Source organism: Bicyclus anynana, chromosome 16, assembly GCF_947172395.1.
Source record: "Bicyclus anynana chromosome 16, ilBicAnyn1.1, whole genome shotgun sequence".
Lineage (NCBI taxonomy): Eukaryota > Metazoa > Arthropoda > Insecta > Lepidoptera > Nymphalidae > Bicyclus > Bicyclus anynana.
Window position 1 is genome coordinate 8943673 of NC_069098.1, and position 25368 is coordinate 8969040.

At 35.3% G+C, this 25368-nt stretch overlaps 2 protein-coding genes across 2 annotated transcripts; both read right to left on the reverse strand.

Moving 5' to 3' along the window:
* Positions 1–903: 903 nt before the first annotated feature.
* On the reverse strand, positions 904–3751 carry LOC112055579 (uncharacterized). The gene is made up of 3 exons (XM_024095759.2): positions 3548–3751; positions 2113–2305; positions 904–1370 (listed from the first exon to the last, which is right to left on the reverse strand). Exons 1-3 carry the CDS (start codon positions 3749–3751, stop codon positions 1051–1053), a joined length of 717 nt encoding a protein of 238 aa, XP_023951527.1. The 3' UTR covers positions 904–1050.
* Positions 3752–5803: 2052 nt separating this feature from the next.
* LOC112055584 (uncharacterized) lies at positions 5804–9260 on the reverse strand. Its single transcript, XM_024095767.2, has 3 exons — positions 9006–9260; positions 8489–8681; positions 5804–6665 (listed from the first exon to the last, which is right to left on the reverse strand). The coding sequence occupies exons 1-3, from the start codon at positions 9207–9209 to the stop codon at positions 6346–6348; spliced, it is 717 nt and encodes a 238-aa protein (XP_023951535.1). The 5' UTR covers positions 9210–9260; the 3' UTR covers positions 5804–6345.
* Between the last annotated feature and the right edge of the window lie 16108 nt (positions 9261–25368).

Genomic DNA, 25368 nt, shown 5'->3' on the forward strand with positions numbered 1-25368 from the left:
TTGATAATGATAATGACGTAAGTTTTCGTTGATGTCAGTGATAAGATAATTTGTTATATACAAAACATTACTGATTTTAGATTAATGAGTTTTGTTCTAGATAATCTTTAAGATAGATCAGGTTGCGGATCGATAAAAAAATATTCCCTAAATTATATAATATTGTAAATAAAAAAGATGGCAAATTCTAAAATCGATATTAACTATTGAAGTTCATAAACGATTGTGATATCTTGTCACAACTATAATTGATAGTTGTGAAAGATATTCTGATAGTAGCAAGTTTGTTAATGATTATAACCTAATGCAAAAGTTCATGTGTAAAAATAATTGTAATTAATATAACAACCACCAGGGTAAGAAAAACAAAATTTCATTTTTGACCGACTTCAAAAAAAACTTGGCGTCAACTGATCCAAATCGTACGTATAAGAGGCATTGCATCAAACGGATTTAGTATTCTTTGTATTGAAAGTCCTACAAGTGGATCCACTGATCATTGAACGGATTTTTTCTACCGTAAAATTAAAAATCCGCTTGATGCGATGCGTACGATACGTACGATGCGGATCAGTGGACGCCTACCATCGGTTAATGAGCCTCATTCAAATCCGAGAGGGTTTGGGTCTTATTCTGTTTGGTCTACAATAATAGTAATAAGACAATCTTTAATGATAGTAGATAGAACATTTAAATGGCACAAGAAGTCTTGCAAAAAAATCAGGGAATATAAAACAAATAATAAAACAAAACACAAAATTAATCATTCATTTTTATTGTTACTTAAATCCTGATAATAATTAACACATTTTTTGTAAGATATCGATGCCTTTAATTCAATAACAGAACACAAATAACTCAAGCATAATTGATTTGTACTTAAATCTTTAAGTATGTATTGTACCTTTATTAAATTTTGATTTGAGCGAAAACTATTTTAGCGTATTAGTCAATTTAAAATTAATGATAATAACGATGATGTAAAGCTGTGTTGTTGAAAGTAACAATAAACTTAAACTTTGAGATTCTATAAATTACAATATTACAGTATTACTTAATTACACGAACAGTTTTGTTAAAAGCAGTAATCATGGGGTTAACGATGATGATGAAGGTGAAAGCTGCAGACATTCCCATAACAGCGTAGGCAAATCCAAAAGGCGGTCCATCTGGACTACTCCAGCGTTTGAAAGAGTTGTAGTTGTATCCATAGCAGAGAGATATCAAAGACATAACAAATGCTACTACGCCAAAGACGATGTGAGGGATTTTGGAAAAGCTTCCCGGTATACATTTACGCAATTCGTATGCGTAAAGCGAAGTTAGACCGTTAACCAGGCACACTGTAGTGAAAACCATTGCCACCAACGCTGCAAATGTAAAATAAAATATTTACATAGATTTGCTTAAGTCATGGCTTCCCGCAAAAAAGATTTTAAAAAATCATCAAAATCGGAGCTATTTCTGAGGAACTCCAGCATATGCTTGTTTTATGTTTTCATTGACGCGACTGAAATGTTAGAATCACTAGTAACATTAACAATAAATCTTCGTGGTAAAATACTATTAATAAGCGTGGACTAAGGCCTAATCCCTCTCATTCTGAGAGGAGACTTGTGCTTAACTTCTAAGCACAAGTCTCCTCGATTAGGGGTTGAAAATGATGATAATGATGATGATGATCATGAATAAGCCATATTGTAAAAATACATATCCGATATAGCGGACTCACGACTACTAAATACAAAATTTCACTAAAAAATACGTTTGCGTGAAATTTAATTTGCATTAATCAAGGGATAAAAAGTAGCTTACATGTTGCTGAACAACTAGTAAAAGTTCCATTTAAATTGATTCTGCCTTTAGTACATGAGAATTTTCTTAATTCTCTATGTGCATGAAGTCTGCCAATCAGCATTTGGTCAGCGTGGTGGACTAAAGCCTAACCCTTCTCATTATGAGAGGACACTCGTGCTGAACAGTGAGTCGAATATAGTTTGTTGTTGTTGATGATGACGTTGATGATGATGATGATGATGATGATGATGATGATGATGATGATGATGATGATGTATGTATTGATAGATCGATAAAGGTAAATAATTCACTTACCAAATTTTCCATGTAGAGTATTGAAGTTAACATTTTTGTCCGCACTTTTTATAAGGCTACCAACAATGGCCAACACAGACCCTACGATGAGTAGGATTGCGTGTGCTCTTCTCTTGTCCACCACTCTCAGTCCAGCAGTCCAACTGTTGTGGGCGCATAGAGAAAGAATTCCTTCAGCCATCAATAATTGATACTATAAGTAAATAACAAATAAATAACATTAAAATATTAAAAAGACATTTTGTGATAGAAGGGCTAACTCATTTTTTGCATAAGCCTTGATGTCCATCGCGGAAATTCAGCCAGTATTCCACGTGGGCTTGATTTGTAAAGCTATCAGGATAAGTTAGTTTAAGTTTCTTATTCTTTCTCAATAAAAATATTTTTTGTCATTAATAGTTAATTATTGAGAATATTAAATTAAGAATTAAATTTGTCTGATTCTGTGATGAGGGTGTAAGAGGAGGCTAGTAGCAGTCAGCCTCTCCAACTGCCAACCTCACCTGCTTATGGTTTACCCTGCAGACTGACTGATGAGGTTCTGGCGACCGTTTAATGGCGGTATAACCGTTCGAAACAGGCTTGATTTTTATAAATGGCACAGGCCGGTGTCAGGCAGCAGCGACACCAGTGCGGAAAAATTCAGGCCGGCGAATGACCAACCCAGCGTGGTCATTCTTTGAGCCTTAACCTTTATGGATACAGCCAAAAACAAACAGCCTCTGGTCCCTATTCCCGGCTCTGGCAGCGGTTGTGGTAACGGCATGGCAGGGGGCGTCAAGAAACTCCGGGGGAGATTTCGCTGCCAACCCTGATGACTAGACATGGCGACATTTAACGACGCGCTTGAAGACGAAAGTCATCGAACAGTGCGTACGGCCAGTGATGACCTACGGATCCGAGACTTGGTCGACAACCTATGGACCTTATAAGAAGGCTCAAAGATACTCAGCCGGCGTTGGAGCAGGCTATGCTTGGAGTTTCTCTGCGTGAACGAATCAGAAATGAGGAGATCCGCAGATAAACCAAAGTCACTGACAGTGAGTGAGCTCAGTGAGTCGCTAAGCTGAAGTGGCAATGGACAGGCCACATAGTTCGAAGAGCCGATGGACTTTTGGGTCCCAAGGTGCTGGAATGGCGACCCTGCGCCGGAAAGCGCAGTGGTGGTCGACCCCCTACTAAGTGGACATCAAGTGGGCCGCTTGGAGCCGCTGGATGATGGCGGCTTGAGACCGCTGTGTATGGAAGCCCATGCAAGATGCCTATGTCCAGCAGTGAAAGTCCATCGGCTGATGATGATGATGATGAATTCTGTGATCAAAATAAAGAAAACTCCATTGACTGCAATGGATTTATCTTTATGTTCATCACAGTTTGAATGAAATTAAAAATTTGATCACTAAAAAGGGTATAAAACTTCCAATGGAGTACTCACACCAATAACACACAAAAGAATATGCAGATTACTTATACTCAACGGTAATCCATTTCTAAACGCAAACATGATGGTGATTCCAACTACAATTCCAATTAAAATATGTGCCAACAAGTTCAATGAGGTTTGAAAAATTTTCAATGCATAATTTTCCGTTTCCACATTTTCAAATTTCGAACCATTTTCTGGGTCAGCCACGACCATTTCGAAACAATGTTTTTGTTACTAGCACTCAATTAGAAATGTCTATGAGTCTTTATGTGAAGTTGTTTATAGTACTTATAGTTACAAGTAAAAGCTGATAAACATTGGTGGCTAGTAAGATCAATATCGAGTGAGATATTGGCATACGTCACAGATACTTTTTAGCCAGCACCCTACTAAATGTATCGCATAACTGATACTCATCTAAGCTTTGACGATTAGATTTGATTTTATTTGATTTTACATATCATCAAATCAAATCAAAATTCATTCATTTCAATTAAGCTTAGTTTATTCAGCACTTTCAAAGTTACGACTGTGCCGAACTCGCCTTGGCCCGAGAAGAGTCCACAACTAACTAATCCATGAAAAACCTTAATCTTGATGATATTTTTACATGGCTTGAATTCAAAAATTCAAAATTCATTTATTTCAAGTAGACCCAGTTTATAAGCACTTTTTATACGTCAGTTGACTATTTGTAAAGATTCTACCACCGATTCGAAAGGCAGGTTCTGCTGAGAAGAAACCGGCAATAAACTCAACTCTTTTAAAAAAACATACAATATTATAATTTACAATTTATGACAACATTACAATTTCTTATAGTTTTACTTCGTGTAAAGGTGGCAGCTAATCCAACGGTCTCCAAGCGTCTTTAAAAGAATAAAATATACATCACCAGTTACCACCGCCTTCAAAGTGATCAGCAGGTAGGACGTTATGTGATATTATTTTTCGCTTTTTATCGCTTGATGTCATCAGTCCACCTAGTGGGGGGTCGACCACTTCTCGTAAATATATGTATTTATATATTTTTTTTAATATAACTGATATTAAAAACACAAATATTAATCATTAGTGTTTATCACTGGGTACATTAGCAATGGCAACAATGTTCTATTCCAGAATGTGCGTATCGGGGCTATTACTCTTCCCTGCAGTTTCCTTTAGCTTCAGATGCCATAAAGATAAGGTGCTTTAGCGATCGCTTCGTCGTTTCCGAAAGACGTTGGATATGCGAATGTAAGTTCTTTTGAATATTAAAGCCATTTCTTGCATAGTGACGTGTGATTTCGACTTTTGGAATTAGAGAGACTAAAATATAGATGGAAAAAAAGCAAAAGATTCTTTCCTAGCAATAAGAATTTTTAATTTAAATATTTGGCCATGACATGAAAATCCCTACAATTACAAATTCTTTCTGGATCATTTCTTGCTGTAAAATAGGTTCGGCTAGTAAACAAAATTTTGCGCTATAATAGTTATTCAGATTTTTTTGAAAAATACCTTAAAAACGTAGGTAATCAAGTAATCAATTCCCTAATTATTTGATTTTAGTTAATTAGATATTATGAATTATTTTTCATTAGTGTTGTTGCTGTTACCTCTTCCTTAACATCAGAGAAAGGGTAAATTTATTAAATTATTTTATGAATTATCTTCATTATCTCTCATTGAGGTATCACATAGAAGAATAGGTACCCTTTCAACACCTTCGAAAAGTTTTGACACGTTCGTTGCAGCACCACGCGACGTCGCGTGAAGCGGCCTTTTAGTGTCCGGTAACGCGACTTCGCGTGGTGGTCCCTGAAAATCTTCTACGAGCTATAGAATATCGGCCGTTTACATAATTACAAGATTTTGGCTTGGCAATGTACCATAGTGTTACTTACGCCGTTGGAGCTTTGCAATTTGTTAGATATGCCTTCGTTTCATTCATTATGTTTGAAAATAGTGTGGCCTACCTAGAAGATATGAATATCGCAAAAGTTATCTACGGAATTTTCCATGATCGATAATAAGTGCGGTATGCGGCCTAATTATCCCTACACTTGTAGTACAATGTACCGATCAATTTATCTTTTGCCCCGTGCCTCTTATTGAAAAACTGATAGAAGTTATGAATTTTTTTAATTCCATTCCAATATAACCATTTTTAGCCAAATACATGTTGTTGGACTACATTCAAATCTGAGAGGCTTTGAGTTTTGATTCTCTTTCGTCTATAGTAATATTAGTGAGACGTAAATATAAACAGACAGACTTATTAAGAACATTTATATTGTCTAAGAAGTGCCCTTAAAAAAGAACTAAGCAATCTATACTAATATTACAAAGCTGAAGAGTTTGTTTGTTTGTTTGATAGTACGCGCTAATCTCAGGAACTACTGGTCCGTTTTGAAAAATTCTTTTAGTGTTAGATAGCCCATTTATCGAGGAAGGCTATAGGCTATATATATTGAACGGGAACCACGCGGGCGAAACCGCGTGGTGTCAGCTAGTTATGTATAAAATAAAACACAAAATTAATTATTTAATTTTATTGTAACCTAAATACTTATAGTGATAATAATAATATGAACACATTTTTGTAAGATATCGATGCCTTTAATAATTAATTATAAGAACACATAATTCTTTAGCAAAATTGGTTCGTACCTATATCTTTAAGTATGTCTATATTTTATTACATTTTGATTTGAGCAGATAACTATTTTAAGGTAATAGTCAATCCTACATAGATAAATTCTTGTAGAAAGTTTAAATAAGTATGAGTTTAGAGATTCTAAAATTTAAAAACTATCACAGTGTTATTTGAATACACGGACAGTCTTATTGAAAGCAGTGATCATGGGGTTTACGATGATGATGAAGGTGAAAGCTGCGGCCATTCCCATAATAGCGTAGGCAAATCCAAAAGGCGGGCCAACATTACTAGTCCAGCTTTTGAAAAAGTTGTAGTCGAATCCGTAGCAGAGAGATATTAAAGACGTAACAAACGCTACTACGCCAAAGACGATGTGAGGGATTTTGGAAAAGCTTCCCGGTATACATTTACGCAATTCGTATGCGTAAAGCGAAGTTAGACCGTTAACCAGGCACACTGTAGTGAATACCATTGCCACCAACGCTGTAAAAGAAAAATAAAATGATTACATCAATTTGCTGTTGCATATAGGACATTAAACTTTAAAAAAAATACTGAATTTTTCATTTATTTGAAAGGGGAATGCCCACCGTTCTATTAACGGCAGCCCAGGGAACCCAGGTATACCCCTGTATAAAAGTAAATAATATGATGTATAAATAAGGATATGGTTAAATAATATTGGCATAAATAAAAGTATGTTACTTGAAGAAAAATACATATTTTTATCTCTCAAGAGTAAATATGTTTACGGGTGTACTAAGCGGTGAAGTAACATTTAAAGATGTATTATTTTTTTTTATTGATTTTTTTTATTACTAACAAGCTTGTCAAACAAGAAAACGAACAAACAAACCAATCATAAAGTAAGTCTTAAAAAAATTAAACTCAGGCTGTATGGTCGACAATTATAGCTTGTCCCCGTTGTGGACAAATTAATAATGAATTAAAACTGTTGTGGCAAATTTTTTTTGATAAAGTAATTAACATTATTTTCGTATGTGTATTCGTGGATAGTATCGTTGTTTACATGTTTAAACTATTTTTACGTTTACTTTTAGATTTAAGAAATAATATGTAAATGTTAACTATCCCTAAGAAAAAAAAAAATAAAAAAAAAAATTCATTATTAAAGTAGAATTCTCAAGATTTTTTTAGATATAAGTAAATTTCCGGGTGGTTAGGGTAGGTCTGGGCCAGAGATGGGCATTCCCTGTTACTACTGAGGTTTAACTTGCATTACTGAGGTACACGTGATGTAATGATGACGATGTACCTGGAAATTACTGTGATAAAATATTTTGATCAAACTGATACTACTTTATTGCTTTCTGCATAATCTCAGGCTCTTGGCTACCTACTGTTATAATATTATGCGCCACTACACGAGTTGTTTAAGTCCAAGTGTGCATTTTATTTTCACATATGGATTAATGGTCCAGGATCCGTGGAGCATTTTTACAATTGATTACTATCAAGTTAATTTTCCGTGAGTAGCTTCATCTTGATGAGATGCTCGACTTATATATTTACGAAAACTCTTGATTCTGGTAGCTAACAGGGGTACTGAGTAATGAAAATTTCTGAGCGTAGTAAGCTCAGGTAATGAGATAACGTATCACACAATTTAAAGGAGAAGGTTGCTGTTAAATTTTATAACTATAAAATAAGTAAAAAAACAGCTGGTTAGCAACAGAGAGGAGGAGAGTATATCAAAAATAGTTTTTGATAGTTACTTTAGGTTACTTAAAATTAAATATTTTTTAAAGATAAATGTCTCAAATAAACAAAACTATATAGTTATATATAAACGTAAAATTAAGGTTCTTTGAACTCAATAAATAATAATTTAATCAATCATTTAAATATTTGAATTACTAGAAATATTAACAATATTTAGACACAAATCTTCGTGGCAAAGGATATAGTCACTCACAATAATGTAAAATAATTATAAAAGATAATAACACAATTATAATATTATAAAAGACATTTAATACATAAAAACAAGCGTTTGCGTGTATTCAGTTATAGACTCAATAAGCTCCTTTATCGACCAGTGAAAGTCCTATTTAAATCGGTTCAGCCTTTCCAAAGATTAGCCAAGACAAGCAGAGAGACAAAAAAATAAAAATAAACTTGACTGTATTTTCGTATCCAGTAAATACTATTAGCACTTCAGTATTATACAGTTATCTTGAAATCACAGACAGTCACATCAATGTTATTTATACATATGTATAATGTTTATGTATTTTATGTATTTATGTCTAACAGTATCGTTAAAAGTTAATTAATCAACTTACCAAATTTTCCATGTAGAGTATTGAAGTTAACATTTTTGTCCGCACTTTTTATAAGGCTACCAACAATGGCCAACACAGAACCCATGATGAGTAGGATTGTGTGTGCTCTTCTCCTGTCCACCACTCTCAGTCCAGCAGTCCAACTGTTGTGGGCGCATAGAGAAAGTATTCCCTCAGCCATCAATAATTGATACTGTAAATAAATAACAAAAAACTTGTTTTCATTAAAATATTAAATGGACAAGATGCAGCCAGTACTCTTGCCTCCATTCCACGAAGCCGCGATTCGTGTAGCTATGAGGATAAGTTAGTTTAAGTTTGTCATTGTGTTCTTTCTCAATTAAAATATTATAAGTTCAATAGCATAATATAATTAATGGCAAAATGTCTGTGAATGGCAAAACTAAAAAAGAAATTCATCACTGATTACATGAATAATTGTATTTACTAAAATATTGAAGAATCTTACAAATAAATTAAAAAATCGATCATAAAAAACTTCCAATGGAGTACTTACACCAATAACACACAAAACAATATGCAGATTAGTCATATTCAACGGTAATCCATTTCTAAACGCAAACATGATGGAAATTCCAACAACAATCCCAATTAAAATATGCGCCAACAAGTTTAATGTGGATTGAAAAATTTTCAATGCATAGTTTTCCGTTTCCACATTTTCAAATTTCGAACCATTTTCCGGGTCAGCCACAACCATTTTGAAACCGTGTTTTTGTTACTAGCACTCAATTAGAAATGTCTATGAGTCTATATGTGAAGTCGTTTATAGTACTTATAGGTACAAGTAAAAGCTGATAAACATTGGTGGCTAGTTTATCAATATCGAGTGAGATTGCGGATACGTCACAGATATTTTTTAGCCAGCACCCTAACTACCAATCATGTGAGCGCAAAATGTTTCGCATAACTCTGATATTCGCCTAAGGTTGAACGAATGCCACTGATATGATACTTTTGCTATATTTAATTTACTATAGCAAAACACACAAGTTGTAAGTGGTTAAAATATGTTAATTTTGTTAAACTGATGGCTAGAATTGTACGATAAGTCTTTTATTAATATTATTACGAAATCTAAGATACTCGTAGTTACGACTTGGTAGTCCTAGAAACAATAACTGTTAGTTTTGTAATTAAAATTACACTAGCGGACCCGGTCAAGCCTCGCTTTGACTTACGTGCACTTCTTCTCTATCCCTACCCTATACTACCCTACTTCTACCCCTACCCTACTTCTACCCCTACCCTACTCATACTCTACCCCTAAAACAAAAAATGTGATAAATGAAAAACTGCTCGATCGATTTCGTGCAATCTTCACATAAACCATCTACTAAATAGTCCCCCTTATATACACCTACCCTACCCCTACCCTACCTCTGCTCTACCCCTACCCTATCCCTGCCCTACCCTTGTCTTAACCCTGCCCTAACCCTGCCCTACCCCTGCCCTACCACTGCCCTACCCCTGCCCTACCCCTGTCCTAACCCTGCCCTACCCCTGCCTTACCCCTGCCGTACCCCACCCGTACCCCTGCCCTAAATATAATGTAGCACTCAGGAATAGTGTAGCTTCCCAACAGTGAATGAGTTTTTCAAATAGGTTCAGTAGTTTAGGAGTCTATTTAATACATACAAACAAACAAACAATCAAATCTTACCTCTTTATAATATTAGTATAGAAATATAGATAAAGTGATTATTGTTCTAGATTTTTGTTATCTACTCGTAGTTTTCGAATTAATGATAGATATATTATTATCGTATTCGACATTTGGAACTTCGCGATTAGTATAATAAATTAGGCAAATAATACGCAAAGATTTTGTTGGTGAAGATAACGATAGCACAAGTGACGCAAATGGAATGTGAAACGAGTGATTATAATAATAATACGTATTATGATTTTAAACTCGACATTATAATACTTTTAAAATTAGTTTAATAAATGCACTAAAACTAAAAAAAATGATGAAATAGGGTAGGTATTAAGGAAGGAAAGAATATGAACCATGATGTGTGACCAGTGGATATGACCTCTGCCCTCGGAGGGCGTAGATTTGAATCTGGTTCGGGGCATACACCTCCAACATTTCAGTTCCGTGCAAAGTAAGTAAGTAAGTGCAGTTTAAGAAATAAATATCACGTGTCTTAACCGTGAAGAAAAAACATCGCGAGGAAACCTGCGTACCCGTACAGTAATTTTCTTAATTCCCTAGGTGTGTAAAGTCTGCCATCGGCATTGTTCTAGCGTGGTGGACTATTAGCCGAACCCTCTTATTCTGAGAGGAGACTCATGTCCAACAGTGAGCCGAACATGGGTAGTTAAGGTAGGAATTTGAATTTTTTTTACCAAGTTATTAGCGGATTTTTTAAAAACCTTTTCTAGTTACGTTCGAGAAGCCATAGGCGAGGATTAACTTTGCATACGAATATTGGTAGCGGTATTAATAAAAGATTGAGTTTACTCATTCATCAGAAATTTATCATTGAATATAATAACGATTAATGATCCATGCGTGGCGTGAGGGAAATAACTTCATACTCCATGTTATTAATAATAACCAGAATACCGTGCGAAATAAAGATTACTGGGAAATAACCTCATAATAATTTATCTCGAACGGACTACTTAGAGGTTATAAGGTCTACATGTAGATATTGTTAGTCCGTTTTAAGCGTGGCTTATATATACATTGTGCATATCATATTGTGACTCTCAGAATCGCGGTATCTCAAGAATGGTAACTCTTGGGAAAAAGCCATTTATGAACAATATTTTGACAGAATTTTACAATCTACAACTGTGGTTGTTGTTTTTTTTTTGTTAAACTTACTTACAGTTTTGGAGATTAATCCAAAAAATCATAAATTTTGACTTTTGACCCCAAAAAACTATTGTAGCATACATAATTATGATTGATGGGGATTTTTAAACTCTAATTGTAATGCTAAACCCCTGCTCTCCACCAATATCAAGCTCTCCGGATTTTTTTGTTATTTTACTACTATTTTTATGTCTAAATTGACCGAACTAAAATATGAATTGAGAAAATATAATTAGCCTGTGAACTATGTACTTACTATGTGTCTACTTCACACATTGAGTCAGTACATCTTTCTTCTATCTATTTGAATAAAATCTAAAGGTCACGATATCTTAAAAACCGCTTGGCGAACAATTAAAAGTTGAATTTAGCAGAGAGGTAGTTTTATAGTTAGCAAACATCCGCTAAGAATGGATTTTGGGAGAGGACCAGGTAAAGTGGTCTAACGTTGGACGGGGTCGCGGGCGTCCGCTAGCAATTCTTTTATAAAAAAGTCAAAGTTCAAACATCATCATTTACCGAAAAATAAGTATTGCATGAGAGATCTCTAAGATTGATCGAAGAAAATACATTGCTTGTTATCTATCGATCTATCACTTTATGTTATCAATGACCAAGACCTACTATTATTATCAAAAATATGTGCCAAATTACTGGGCCGCGATTTTATTTAGAAAAATTAGACACAAGTCATGTCTAAATTCTTTAAAAATCTCTTTCCCGTGAAAGAAGCGTTCGAAAGCGTGTGCTAGAAGTTGTTAAGTCAGCAATCTAATGGACGAAGATTCCAATTAATTTGAAGTCGAATAGAGGCTCTGAAACAGTAGAGCTGCTGACACAAATTTTTAGTAAGCTTTTAAAGAAACACCAATATTTGATTTATAGTCAGGTACTGCAGTACCTCCAAATTGTTTTATTTGCAACTGTCTGAAAATTACATTTGCTGCAATGGACTGCGAGTTTGCATAATTTTATTTATTTTAATAGATATGATGTATAATATAATAGAGAATGATGTATCATTTTGTTAAAGCAGTAAGTTTATGAGCCTATGCTTTATCAAAGGTTTAGGTAGCTAAGTACCAATTATGGAGTTTGGAACCTCGAAACCAAAACGGTCCAGACCCTCAAACGTAGTTAAAGTGTGTTTCTGCAATATTTTCATCGGCATATCATGAGGAATCATATCCAGTCATTTAACTTCGCGGCAAATTCATGAAAAATACCGAAAAAGATTTTTTTTTAATTTCAGGGTCTCTAGTGAAGGATTGTAATGAAGCTAAAGTTAAAGGAAGCTAAAGGCTAGCAACTGGAGACATTATTATCGTAGGCTTTCTCATTACATCGTTTGCAGACAATGTCAACTCCATGGCTAACAAAAACAAAACGCAATTTATCTTCAAAAACTCGGTAGATTAGGCGACCTTCATTACTGGCAGTAATCAGCAAACAGCCAGGTGTATTTTCAACCTACGTTACCAAAAGTTACGAGGGTGTTGCTTACATTATGAACAATTTTAATGTCAGTTGCGAATATTTTGCACTATCATATACAGCGCAAACAGCGGAGTTTCGGGACCCTTCTAATAAACCGGTGTTGGTCAGCACAATTAAAGGGCCCCATTTGGGCTCTGCTAATGGAATTAAATCCAATTAGATTTTAAGGTTATGAGGTGAAGTTTACTGACGGCAAACAAATGGCGCCCCGTTACGGTTTGTACCTGTTTAGATTATTTTGTAGAAGGGAAATTAGTTCCGTTTCGAGAGTTTCTTGTTGTTCTGGAAATATTGCGAGTTAGCAACGAATATACTGGCTGATGATTAACTGTATGAGTTGATAATTGCTATTAAGGCTATCTGTTTCAGTTTTTCAAGTAAAATACTCGTATACCCATTAAAGTTTACAAGAATTTTAGTAATTTTAGTAGTAAAATTCATGTAAAAAGTATTTACATGAATTTTTAGTCTTTTTAATCATGTTTTTTACGCCAGTAGATAATATCTATAAAAAGAAAAGTTTCCCTACTGTTTCCTGTTACAGTTAATTTATAAGGTTATAAAAAAAAATCAGTGTGAAGTTAGACAGTGCGTCTATTCCTTTATTTGCTCTATGTCGTGATTTTTTATGCTGGGAATCTCATCATCATCATTATACACGGCCTACTATATGGCTAGACTTCCCCCCTTAAAGGAGAGGGGTATCTTAGACCCAACACGCTGCTCTAATGCGGGTTGGGGGGTTTTAGGCTCAGTAATCATAATGTTCAACAATCACGATCAGATGTTAATGACCGTTATAATGAACAGGCCCGACGGCTTAACGTGCTATTTAAGGTACGGGGGTGTAAAACCACCACTTAATAATTTAGGTAGGTACGAGCAGGTAGGTACATTAGTACAGATAATTTCTTAGAACAAAGAAATGCTTAGTATTTCATGGCCTGAACAAGACTCGAATCCAGGACCTTGTGCCACATGGTATACTCACTGAACTAACGAGGGATTTACACATAAAATTACAAAATAAACTTCCAAGTTCGTATAATATCAATTTCTCTATTCCGTTTGTGAACGTATCCACAAACGTGTAGGGGAGTCTCTAGGTAGTCTTGCTTTTGTAACTTTTTGTCGTACGCAAATACTCGTAGTCTAGATAAAATCAATCAGACTCCGATCCCACGAGAATCTCAATCCAAACACACGAAGTATTCCCAACTTGTTTGCCAGAGTGCTGGTTGCTGCATATTCGATAAATTCATGAAACTTCCTTTCGTGAAAATTTTCTCAAGTAACAGCGTTTCTTGATACGTGTGGTTACAAAGTTTTCTCGCCGGATGAGTGAAGCGACGGAGTTCGCAAAGATATATGAGTGTTAAAAATTGTTATCGGCTGACAACACGGGTTAGATCCTTTATGATTATATCCAATGACAATGATCCGTGAAAGCTGTTTTACTTTACTTTCGTCTTTTATACGGTTTATTCGGACTTTTTTGGAATAGTTCTTTTTGTGTATCTTTTTGTTAGGGTTATCTAGTGAAATACCGATTAAAAAACTGCCGGTATGATACCGATGATATTATCTATACTAATATTATAAAGCTGAAGAGTTTGTTTGTTTGATTGAACGCGTTAATCTCAGGAACTACTGGTCCGATTTGAAAAATTCTTTTATTGTTAGATAGCCGAAGGAGGATTATATCGAGGAAGGCTATAGGCTGTATTTTATCCCTGTATCCCTACGGGAACGGGAACCACGCGAATGAAACCGCGCAGCGTCAGCTAGTGTAACTATATTTCGATCGATGATAATTTAACGATCGGGTCTTTTGACCGTACTCTTTACAACATATTGAAGTTTTCCCATATTTTAGAAAAAATCTATTTTCGGAACTTTAACTACTAAAAGGTTATAAGGTTTAGATCCATGATAGCCCAGTGAATATAACTTCTGCTTTAAATTCGTAGGTTCGAATCCGGTCCTGGGCATGCACCTAAATCTTTTCAGTTATGTGCAAAATAAATAAATATCAAGTGTGACGTGCAAACGGTGAAGAAAAATCCTCGTGAGCAAACTTGCAACATGAGAAATTTCTTGATTCTTTACGTGTGTAAAGTCTGGCAGTCCGCATTGGGCCAGCGTGGTGGACTATTAGCCTAACCTTTCGTATTCTGTGAGGAGACTCGTGTTCAACAGCGAGCTGAATATGGGTTGACAATGATGATAAGGATTTGACTAAAGTAAAGTAAATAAGTATATTTTAGACAGTAGCCCCTTAATCGCCTTTCCTCTCCGACTAGTCAAAAATGAGTGTGCTAGAATTGGGTACGACAATTGTTCAGTAGATCGAACCACGACCTTTCGTTAATGATTCCGGCCTGTTTACCGTTGAGCTATTGAAGTTAAAAAGTGAAAGGCATCTTTAGTTAATTAAAAATCTGAGTTTTTTCGTTTAACGTTTCCAATTCACTTTAAGTCTCTATTTACTTTCAGCATACCTTAGGCTTTAGGGAGGGTTCATTAAGAATAAAGATTTTACAAATTTCTTGAAACAACCAACCAAAAATTCAATAACAGAGACGTTTGTCGCGGCAACGGGGCCGGCTTTCATTTGCTGTCTCCCCTAGGCACTTAAGTTTACATTAAACTTGTCCAAGCGCGAAATTGATCTTTTAGAGAGGGGCCCTCAGCGAAAATATAAATTGCCACGTGACACAATTGATATTTCGATGTACGTGCGCGTCCAGTCCCTGGTCTTAGCTGTTTATTGCTATCTATTTCTACATCAGCTATTTTTATTCAATTTATGTGCTGTTATAGAAATGCAACAGTAGTTTCATGTAATACTAGCTGATGCCGCGTGGTTTTACCCGCGTGGTTCCCGTTCTCGTAGGAATACGGAGATAAAAAATAGTCCTCAGCCTTCCTCGATAAATGGGCTATCTAACACTGAAAGAATTTTTCAAATCGGACTAGTAGCTCCTGAGATTAGCGCGTTCAATCAAACAAACAAACACACTCTTCAGCTTTATAATATTATTATAGATATTACATATTGCAGATAAATTCATAGGTAGTTACTTTAATTGGATAGTGCGGGAATGACATAGACCACCGAGTTAAGGTGCGGCACGGGGTTGTAACACCATTCTTATTTTTTTTTTAACTTCGGCCTGTTACCGAATGTCTTGAAAGAATGGAAACTCAATATTACACAGTACTATAATTCGAAGCGGCTTCAGCTAAATAGTAGATCAACGAGGCAGGCTTTGCAACAATAGTACATACTATTTCTAGTGGCGAGCCCATAATAAAAACATTGCCTAATGCATAGACCTATAAAATAGGCAGACGGTATCTGGTTGTCAAAAACTGAAGCACCATAATAGCGCGGAATATATAAAGGTGACTGTGAAGTGTATTGTCAGATATAGTAAATTAAAGGCGGTCGGTCTGTCTTTATACTCGTATATGTATCTGTGTGCGTATCGGCGTTTACGTATATGTGAATTTGGGTGCATCACTTTTTAGTTTTGGAGACGGTGTCTGGACTTTTTATTACGTCTAGGGCTTAAGTTAATGTTTTTTTAGATAAAGTTTTATCAGTATTTAAGTAAAAGTATTTAAAATTTTGGATTTTCCAAGAAAATTTCGGCAAAAAATTAATATTTGGAAAAATGTTTGCAGAAATATTTAAAACGTTACCTTGTTAGGCTAATTTGAAGCTGTTATGTTGTGCTTCTTTTGAAGAATGTAAACTTCCGTATTAGAATTTGTTATACTAAGGTTCTGACATGATGCCAAGACGGGTGATCTTCGTAAAGGGGTGAAATATTTTCATACACGGAGATATTTCCATATGATAGAGTTTATGGAAGTGACTTGCGTACCTACAAAACAACTACTACTACTATGAAAACTCGTTGTCATAAGTTAAGTAGTAATAGTAGTCTACCACTACTTAACGTATGACAACGAGTTTTCTTAACACGTTCACTGCGGTACGAGGTCAATTGACCTCGTACAAATACGTTCAATACTGCTTTAATTCAGTGCAGTAAGGGGAAATTAGACCTCGTATTTTCTTTTGCTTACATACTCTAAATAAACCAATCCGACTCAAGCCTTCAAACATAGGTCAGTTGGTTATTTTTATAGCATTATCAAACAATAAATTCCTTTATCTATAATAAATTGAAGCTAAAAAAAGGATTTTAGCGTCTTCAAGAGTTACGAGGGACGATGGACCTCGTAGTGCATCACAGAAAGTTTTAGTACGTGGTCAAAAAACCTCATACCGCACCAGGTGAAAGTACAGAAAAATCAGTGCCGCACCGAACGTGTTAAGTTATCACGTTTCATGCGGCACTAATATTTCTGTACTTTCATCTGGTGCGGTACGAGGTTTTTTGACCTCATACTAAAACTTTTATGTGGTGTAGTACGAGGTCCTATCGACCTCGTAACTCTTGAATACGCTAGACGTACGAGGTCAATTGACCTCGTACCGTAAGTAGGCGAAAATAAGCTATCTCTTGTTTAAATCAACACTAATAATTAAAAATTCGATAATAAGTCTGTATGTCTGTTACATTTCACGGCTAAACCACTTAATCGATTTGGATGAAATTTGGTATAGAGATAAATACTAAAGCAGCACGTAGGCTACTTTTATCCTAGAAAATCTGTGATCCATCCATCTATCTGTAGATAATTATCACTTTTAATAATCATAGCAGTTACTTCCATTCCAATAATCATCCTTGCTTATTCTCAAATCACAGTGGGAGCGTGGGACGTAATCAAGGATTAATTTTCTACTTGGATTATTTTCAATCCACCTTAGTGCGCGGCTTAGGATATGCCTTCACTTTGAAAAGCCCCCTTACCGCCTTATAATTTCGACTCGAAACATATAATGGTGCGTATGTATTATTCAACGCTGTATGAATCTTGCTTTTAGCTGAATTTGTATGAATATTTCTGTTTTAATTATTTCGCGTGAAGTTGGCTCAATTTGTGTAGATACGTAATTCAGTTATAAATTTTTAATTCTACATTTTCAACGTCTTATACAGACGAAAGCGAGAAAGCGCATTAATTTTTCATAAACCTTCTTATTTTTTTATAAGAACGTTAGGGATGTCTTACAAACATCTAGTTTTTACTAATTTTGTGTTTACAGTAATTCCTTTATTTAGATTTTTATCAATTCGACGTGCTTTCTTTCCTTGAAGAAATCGAAATAGGCTTTTTAATTTTTCTTTTTATGTAAATAAATGACAACTATAATAAACACTAGCGAACGCCTGCGATTTCGTTTGCGTAAAAATCTTTTTTACACAAATCTCACAGGAGTTGTGTTTGTTATTCAGAGTCTGTGGTTGGTGGGAGTCAGCGGTTTAGCCGGATATGGTAACCGATAAACGAACTTTTGAATAATTATACTTATATTATTTTACGATTATCATCATTATAATTATTAGCAGCCGATGGACGTCCACTGCTGGACGTAGGCCTCTTGCATAGACTTCCATACATCACGGTCCCGAGCCATTAGCAGCCGATGGACGTCCACGGCTGGACGTAGGCCTCTAACATGGAATTCCAAACACCATGGTCTCGAGCCTCCAAAATCCAGCGGCTCCCTGCAACCCGATTAATGTCCTCAGTCCACCTTGTCAACCAACACTGGGCTTTTCAGCGCGGCATCTTGGGACCTCAACATTAATTGGCTTTTCGAAGTATGTGGCCTGCCCATTGCTACTTTAGTGGTGCGACTCGCTGAACTGTCAATGACTTTGGTTCTGTTGCAGATACCCTCATTTCAAAATTCATTTATTTCAATTAAGCTTAGTTTACAAGCACTTTTGAAGAGATTTACAAGATTACGTCATAATTTAATTTAATCTAATGGTGGTAATAATAGTCGAAAACTTAAAATTAAAGTTACGAGGGTTCCAACCGCCTTGGTTCGAGAAGAGCCCACAACAAACTCAGCCAAGGTTTCAGATTCGATTATGTGGATAAACGAGTACACATCAACTTACCCACATTTCAATGGATTATAGAAATTACTAAGTTTATGACAATCAAGTAATATTTTTACAAACTAAAAGGGTGTGTATTTTATTTGTAAAAGCTAAAAGTAAGTCGGTAATAAGTCTCATTCCACCGTTGCGTTGTAAGATATCGTAAAATACTCGTAAACCGCAGCGTGTTGTTATAGCTAACATGGCTGTGTCTGGGTACCTAGCGAGTATTTGCGCCGGGATTTTAACAACAGAAATTGTTGATATTTCTCAAAAACAACATGAAGGTAATAATAATTGTTGTTTTTTCATTACGCCTTAATTTTATTGATATTTGTTAGAAACTGGACTATTCTCTATGCCTTTCATCATCATCATTGTCAGCCGATGGACGTCCACTGCTGGACGAACGTCCTCTTGCATGGACTTCCAAACAAAACTGTCTCGAGCCGCCAGCATCCAGCGGCTCCCTGCAACCCGCTTGATGTCTTCGGTCCACCTAGTGGGGGGTCGACCAACACTGCGCTTTCCGGTGCGGGGTTGCCATTCCAGCACTTTGGGACCTCAACGTCCATCGGCTCTTCGAACTATGTGGCCTGCCCACTGCCACTTCAGCTTCGCGATGCCTATGCCTTTGCAATAAGTGAATTGAAATGAAGATACAATGATTTAGAAATTTTCACTTAAAAACAGTTCACATTTTTCCGTTTTGGATGTATTATGAAATTGTATCTAAATACTTTCTGCTTTAAATTTAATATTAAAGCGATGCAGAAACATTTGCAACAGAACTCTAAACTCAGAACAAAATCAACTTTAAACTATAAATAAAAAATATACACGCCGAATTGAGAACGTCCTCCTTTTTTTGAAGTCGGTTCTACCGTGGCTAGTTACCACCCAAAGACGTACCGCCAAGCGATTTAGCGTTCCGGTACGATGTCGTGTAGAAACCAAACCTTATATACAAAATGTGACTACCTACTTGTATACGTCCACCACAAGACTCCTCGCACTCATTTAGTGAGGAAGTTTTTTGGTCACTGACTGAGGTGAGGTTATTTTTTAAAAGAGGTCAATAGTAGCAAACAAAAGCGATCTCCATACTTGCGGGCTCTATTTTTATTGTAATATAAAGTTCCAATAACAAAGACGTGTCACACTGTTACACTATTGTCGTGTAAAAACCGAACCTTATGTACAAAATGTGACTAAATATAATATGTCTACCACAAGACTCCTGGCACTCATTTAGTGAGGAAGTTTTTTGGTCACTGACTGAGGTGAGGTTATTTTTTAAAAGAGGTCAATGTTAGCAAACAAAAGCGATCTCCATACTTGCTGGTTCTATTTTTATTGTAATATAAAGTTCCGATAACAAAAGACTTGTCACACTGTTACACTATTGTCGTGTAAAAACCGAACCTTATATACAAAATGTGACTAAATATATGTCTACCACAAGACTCCTGGCACTCATTTAGTGAGGAAGTGTTTTGGTCCCTGACTGAGGTGAGGTAATTTTTTAAAAGAGGTCAATGGTAGCAAACAAAAGTGATCTCCATACTTGCGGGCTCTATTTTATTGTAATATAAAGTTCCGATAACAAAGACGTGTCACACTGTTACACTATTGTCGTGTAAAAACCGAACCTTTTGTACAAAATGTGACTACCTACTTGTATAAGTCCATCACAAGACTCCTGCCACTCATGTGAGGAAGTGTTTTGGTCACTGACCACTGTTAAAAGAGGTTAATGTTAGCAAACAAAAGCGATCTCCATACTTGCTGGTTCTATTTTCATTGTAATATAAAGTTCCGATAACATAGACGTGTAGTGACATTATTTTCTATTTTTATATTTTTGTTCAAAAAATAACACCGTATCATTTTACAATTTTTATAGATACGAGCGCGCGTATATCAACGTGTATTAGATGCGTGCGCCCCGATATTGTTGAAAATGTGAAATTTATGTGCCATATTTATCTTCGCACACCTACTCTTGAATGAAGGCTCCTTTCATTTTATGGCGCGCGAGTGGAGATTTACGATGGTGTTAAAATAAAATACAATTTCATACTTCGCTTTCGCACTGTGAATTAGAAAAATCTACATATTACATTGCTTTGTATTAAAGTAGCTGTTTCCCTGCATAATTCGTTAAATATCTATCGAACTAAATATTCGAATATATCATAAAGTTTTAAGTGATAATAAAACTTTATTATTTATTTCGCAATAGCTAGTACGTATGAGGTCAAAAGACCTCACTAAAAGTCTATGAAAAATGGCCCCGCAGTAGTCGTGTTAATTAGAATATTAGGTATTATATTTTTAAATTTAATAAAACAATAAAAGGGATGCATGTTTTAGGGTACCGTATTTAAAAGGAATCACCTGTAGGCCCACTTTTTTCGTGTATCAACAACCTTTTATCTCGGCTGCTCCTTGTAAAGACTGGATCACCTGGATCATTATTTACTTATTCTGTGTATTTAATCAAATAATTAAAATTATGCCCTATCAGCATATAGATAAAAGAGATCGATAGTTGTTTTATAATAACAATAATAATACATAATCATGCTAAATAGCTCTAGATAACATACTTATATCTTGGCCTAAATACCTTATGGACATTATTGTTGATTTCTTTATCACTTGGAACATTTACTCGTAGTAGGTATTGTAGAGTATTATACATTTTTACCAGAAACTTTGAAACTACAAGTAGACACAAGTTTTATACCAATTTACAATTTATAAGTGTATTAAAATAATGGTACTCTTTAATTTTTTTTTACAGCACATTTTTTTAAATCGGCTCATATTTATGAAAGAAAAATAATAATTATTGCACTCAAAGCTAAAAACAAAAAAAATATAAATAAAATATTATTTTTATAATTGATGATTTATCCTATAAAACTTTAATTACATCACCTAGATTGGACTGATTCAAGAAAGAAAACTTTGAAAAATCCGAAACAAAAATATAAGTTGGTCACCCTAGGGATTTTTTTTAAACTATTTAAATTAGTTTCAGATAATTAGGTAGGGTATTGTCCACTTGCGTTTTATCTATTAATTACGGGATAATCTATATAGTCTCTTACGTAATTTTATAAAGCCGCCTAATAGGAAGTAACTGAGCATACGAATATATTGGCTTCAAATATTGTAATTTAGCAATATCTATTATTTTTATATTCTGTTTGTATATTTTATACTGGGTGTTTTTTTACCTTTGAACAAACAATTATTATTAATAATATTATTGTTATAAAAGCTGAAAGTGCATCAGCCAATGCTTCCACCATAGGTAAGTAAGTACGCAACCATAGAGTTTGATTATAGTAGCGCTAAGAAGTAAGTGAGTAAGATACCTATCCAAATCATAAAAAGTCCAAATATAAAGTGCATTTGTTGTATTTTATTCGATATAGTATTGAAAAACCAGTATACAAAAAGTAGGTACATATTACACTTTACTTCACAAAATTCTCATCATAAAATAATACGTATCTTTTTCATCGCGGGATATTAAAATACTCGGTCTAAATTTATGCATACCATATATCAGCCGAAGTTCGTAATGTTCTGGTGATATGCATCGAGGGTCCTAACCTAATAAGTGTCACGTCATTTTAAAATATTGACTCTACCTAGAGACCTCATGACGCTGGTACTTCATCGTACCGTTTATTATTTTTTTTATTCACCATCAAATATGTTAGTAAGACGTACCTATACCACAGAAAACATATGTACAAGTACTTATTACCTATCGTATTGGGTTATAATGATTTATTTAACTCATACGTCAGATTGGATTTTTACGTGACGTCATATATGATTGCTTTATGATGATGATTGGCGATAAAACTATAACTAATTGGGTAAATAATATGTTTCCAAATTCGTAATCCAAGTAAACATTTTTTCATAAGTATGAGCAGCGAGAAGTCTAAACAACCCGATTCCTAGCGGCTTACCTTTTAGAAACCATACATACTCGAACAATCTCATAATTAAATAGGTATATAATATTACAATAGCATTTCTACAATCTTTTCAATTATCGCCTGCGCGCATGACTATAATCTGGCAAGTTCGTTTATGACACTCCCATGATATGCGGGTGACGTGGGGGAAAGACTGCGCGGGTGTGACGTGGGTTTTTCATTCATCACTAAACGCCCCCCATTCCGCGCGGTCCATCGGGATTGTTACGAACAAACTTGCCAAGCTATAAAAATAAATGATCGGGTTACCTATTAACAAAATTTCAGCCTTCGCTACTGTTAGGTATACTTGTGTTTTGCGATGATGGTACAACATTTCACAGCTCACGTGAATATATTATTAATTGATTTTCATTCATAACATGTTAAGGGAAGCCAAAAATTGTTTAATTAACGTAGGTAATCGAATCTCGAAATAATTTTCTCAAACAAGAGATTTAATAGTGAGTCGTAGCTTTCATCTGTATGTTTATGATTAAGCAGTTAATTATGTGCGAAAATTCTCGAGCGAACGTTTACAGTTTATCGCTAACGATAAACCATGAGTAACGTGTAGTAAGAGTATTAGTCGACTATCCACTTTGTGACAAAGCAAAGCAAAGGGAAGAACTACCACCACGGTTATTTCTGCTGCCATGCAGCATTGCTGAGTTCCGATCTGAAAGGCGGCCTTAAAAATCTATCTTTTTTATACTTATCTTTGTGGTATTTATTCATTTAGTCCTAAATAAATAACTTAATCGAAGAGCTTCATTTCGCAAGGCTTAATCGCTAAAAACATGGCGGATATTATACAGTTCTGTGGTGACATGAATCCTTTAATTTCACTAGGAACTATACCGTTGAAACCAGAAGAAAATGATGCTGATTGATCATGGCAGTACCTTTTTTTTTATTCTTTACAAAGTAGCCCTTGACTACAATCTCACCTGATGGCAAGTGATGATGCAGTTGAAGATGGAAGAGGGCTAACTTGTTGGGAGGAAAATCCACATCCCTTTCGGTTTTTACAAGACGAAACGCTAAATCGCTTGGCGGTGGCGCTTCTTTGACCAATTAAGGAAATCTCAATCTGGACCAATTAAGAAAATATCAATCGACCCAGCCGGGGACCGAACCCAGGACCACCGTTTTGGAAATCCACCGCGCATAGCACTGCGCCACGGAAGTCGTCTTTTCTTCTACTACTCCAGAGGAAAAATATTTTTTGCAATGTATTCACTAAGTTGATAATAATTTTGCAGTACAATGAATTACATTATTACTACAATAAACAATATATAGTATCAGATATATTGCAAGTAGAGGTTTAGATTTTTATTGCATTTTTATTGCACATAATAATTTACCTTGCTACTTTATCGCTTGTGTTTTATTTGGTTGTCGTTTGTGTTCCTAATCATATTTTGACGATCTCTTTGGCGCAGTTAATAGTGCAGTGGTTCAAAATTCAAATTTAATTTATTTCAAGTTGGCTCAGTTTACTTTTGAAACATCACTTGACTATTTGTAAAGATTCTACCAACGGTTCAGAAGGCAGGTTCTGCTGAGAAGAACCGGCAAGAAACTCAACAGTAAAAAACTATTATTATAATTTACAATTGAAAACAACATTACAATTTTTTATTGTTTTAATTCCTGTGTGAAGGTGGTAGCTGATCCAATGGCCTCCAAGCACGTTTATCATTAAGGAACTCATCAATGGTGTAGTAACCGCGACTAAGTAAATGTTTTTTAACACATTGCTTAAAGTTATGCGTTGGCAGGTCCATTGCAGTCTTGGGGATCTTTTGGTTCTTGAAGTTCTCAACAGAGAGATACTAGGTTCGATTCCCACCTCAGGTCAGTATAGGATTTTATATTTTCTAAACTGGCTCAGGTCTGGATTGGTTGTCACTCTGTCGGCAAAGACGTACTGCGAAGCGATTTAACGTTGCAGTACGTGGCGTAGAAACTATAAGAGCTATGGGTAGAATAAACTTGTACCTCTTCCAAATAATCGCGCCACTATCTACGATGAGATCGCTGCCAAGGGTTAACTTTGTTTTGGAGTTTACTTCTTAAGAGTTGATTTATCATATATCTATATCCCCCGATATGAAAAAAATATGGGCAGTAAAATTCGATGATCGAATGACAGGGTTACGTTTTTGTGCGCAACCTATTCTGCGCACCTTTCATCGTGCGCTGCCGCCAATAGTAGTGAGACGTACATAGTGTGTCCTGCGGGGCAACATACGCCTATTTAGACAGTTAGTTTGAAAGAGTAAACTCCATTCGTGCGTCAGAACTGACACACACTTTTTTATAATTTTTTTTTTGCACAGTAACAAAAAAATAAAAACAAAATACACATACAAAAACGTGCAGAGGTCATCTTTCGCTTTAACTTGTTATTGAATAAAAAAATGTCGGCACGATAGTTTGTGAACGAGGCTTAAAGCGGGCGGGATCCCTAAAGCGAACCTT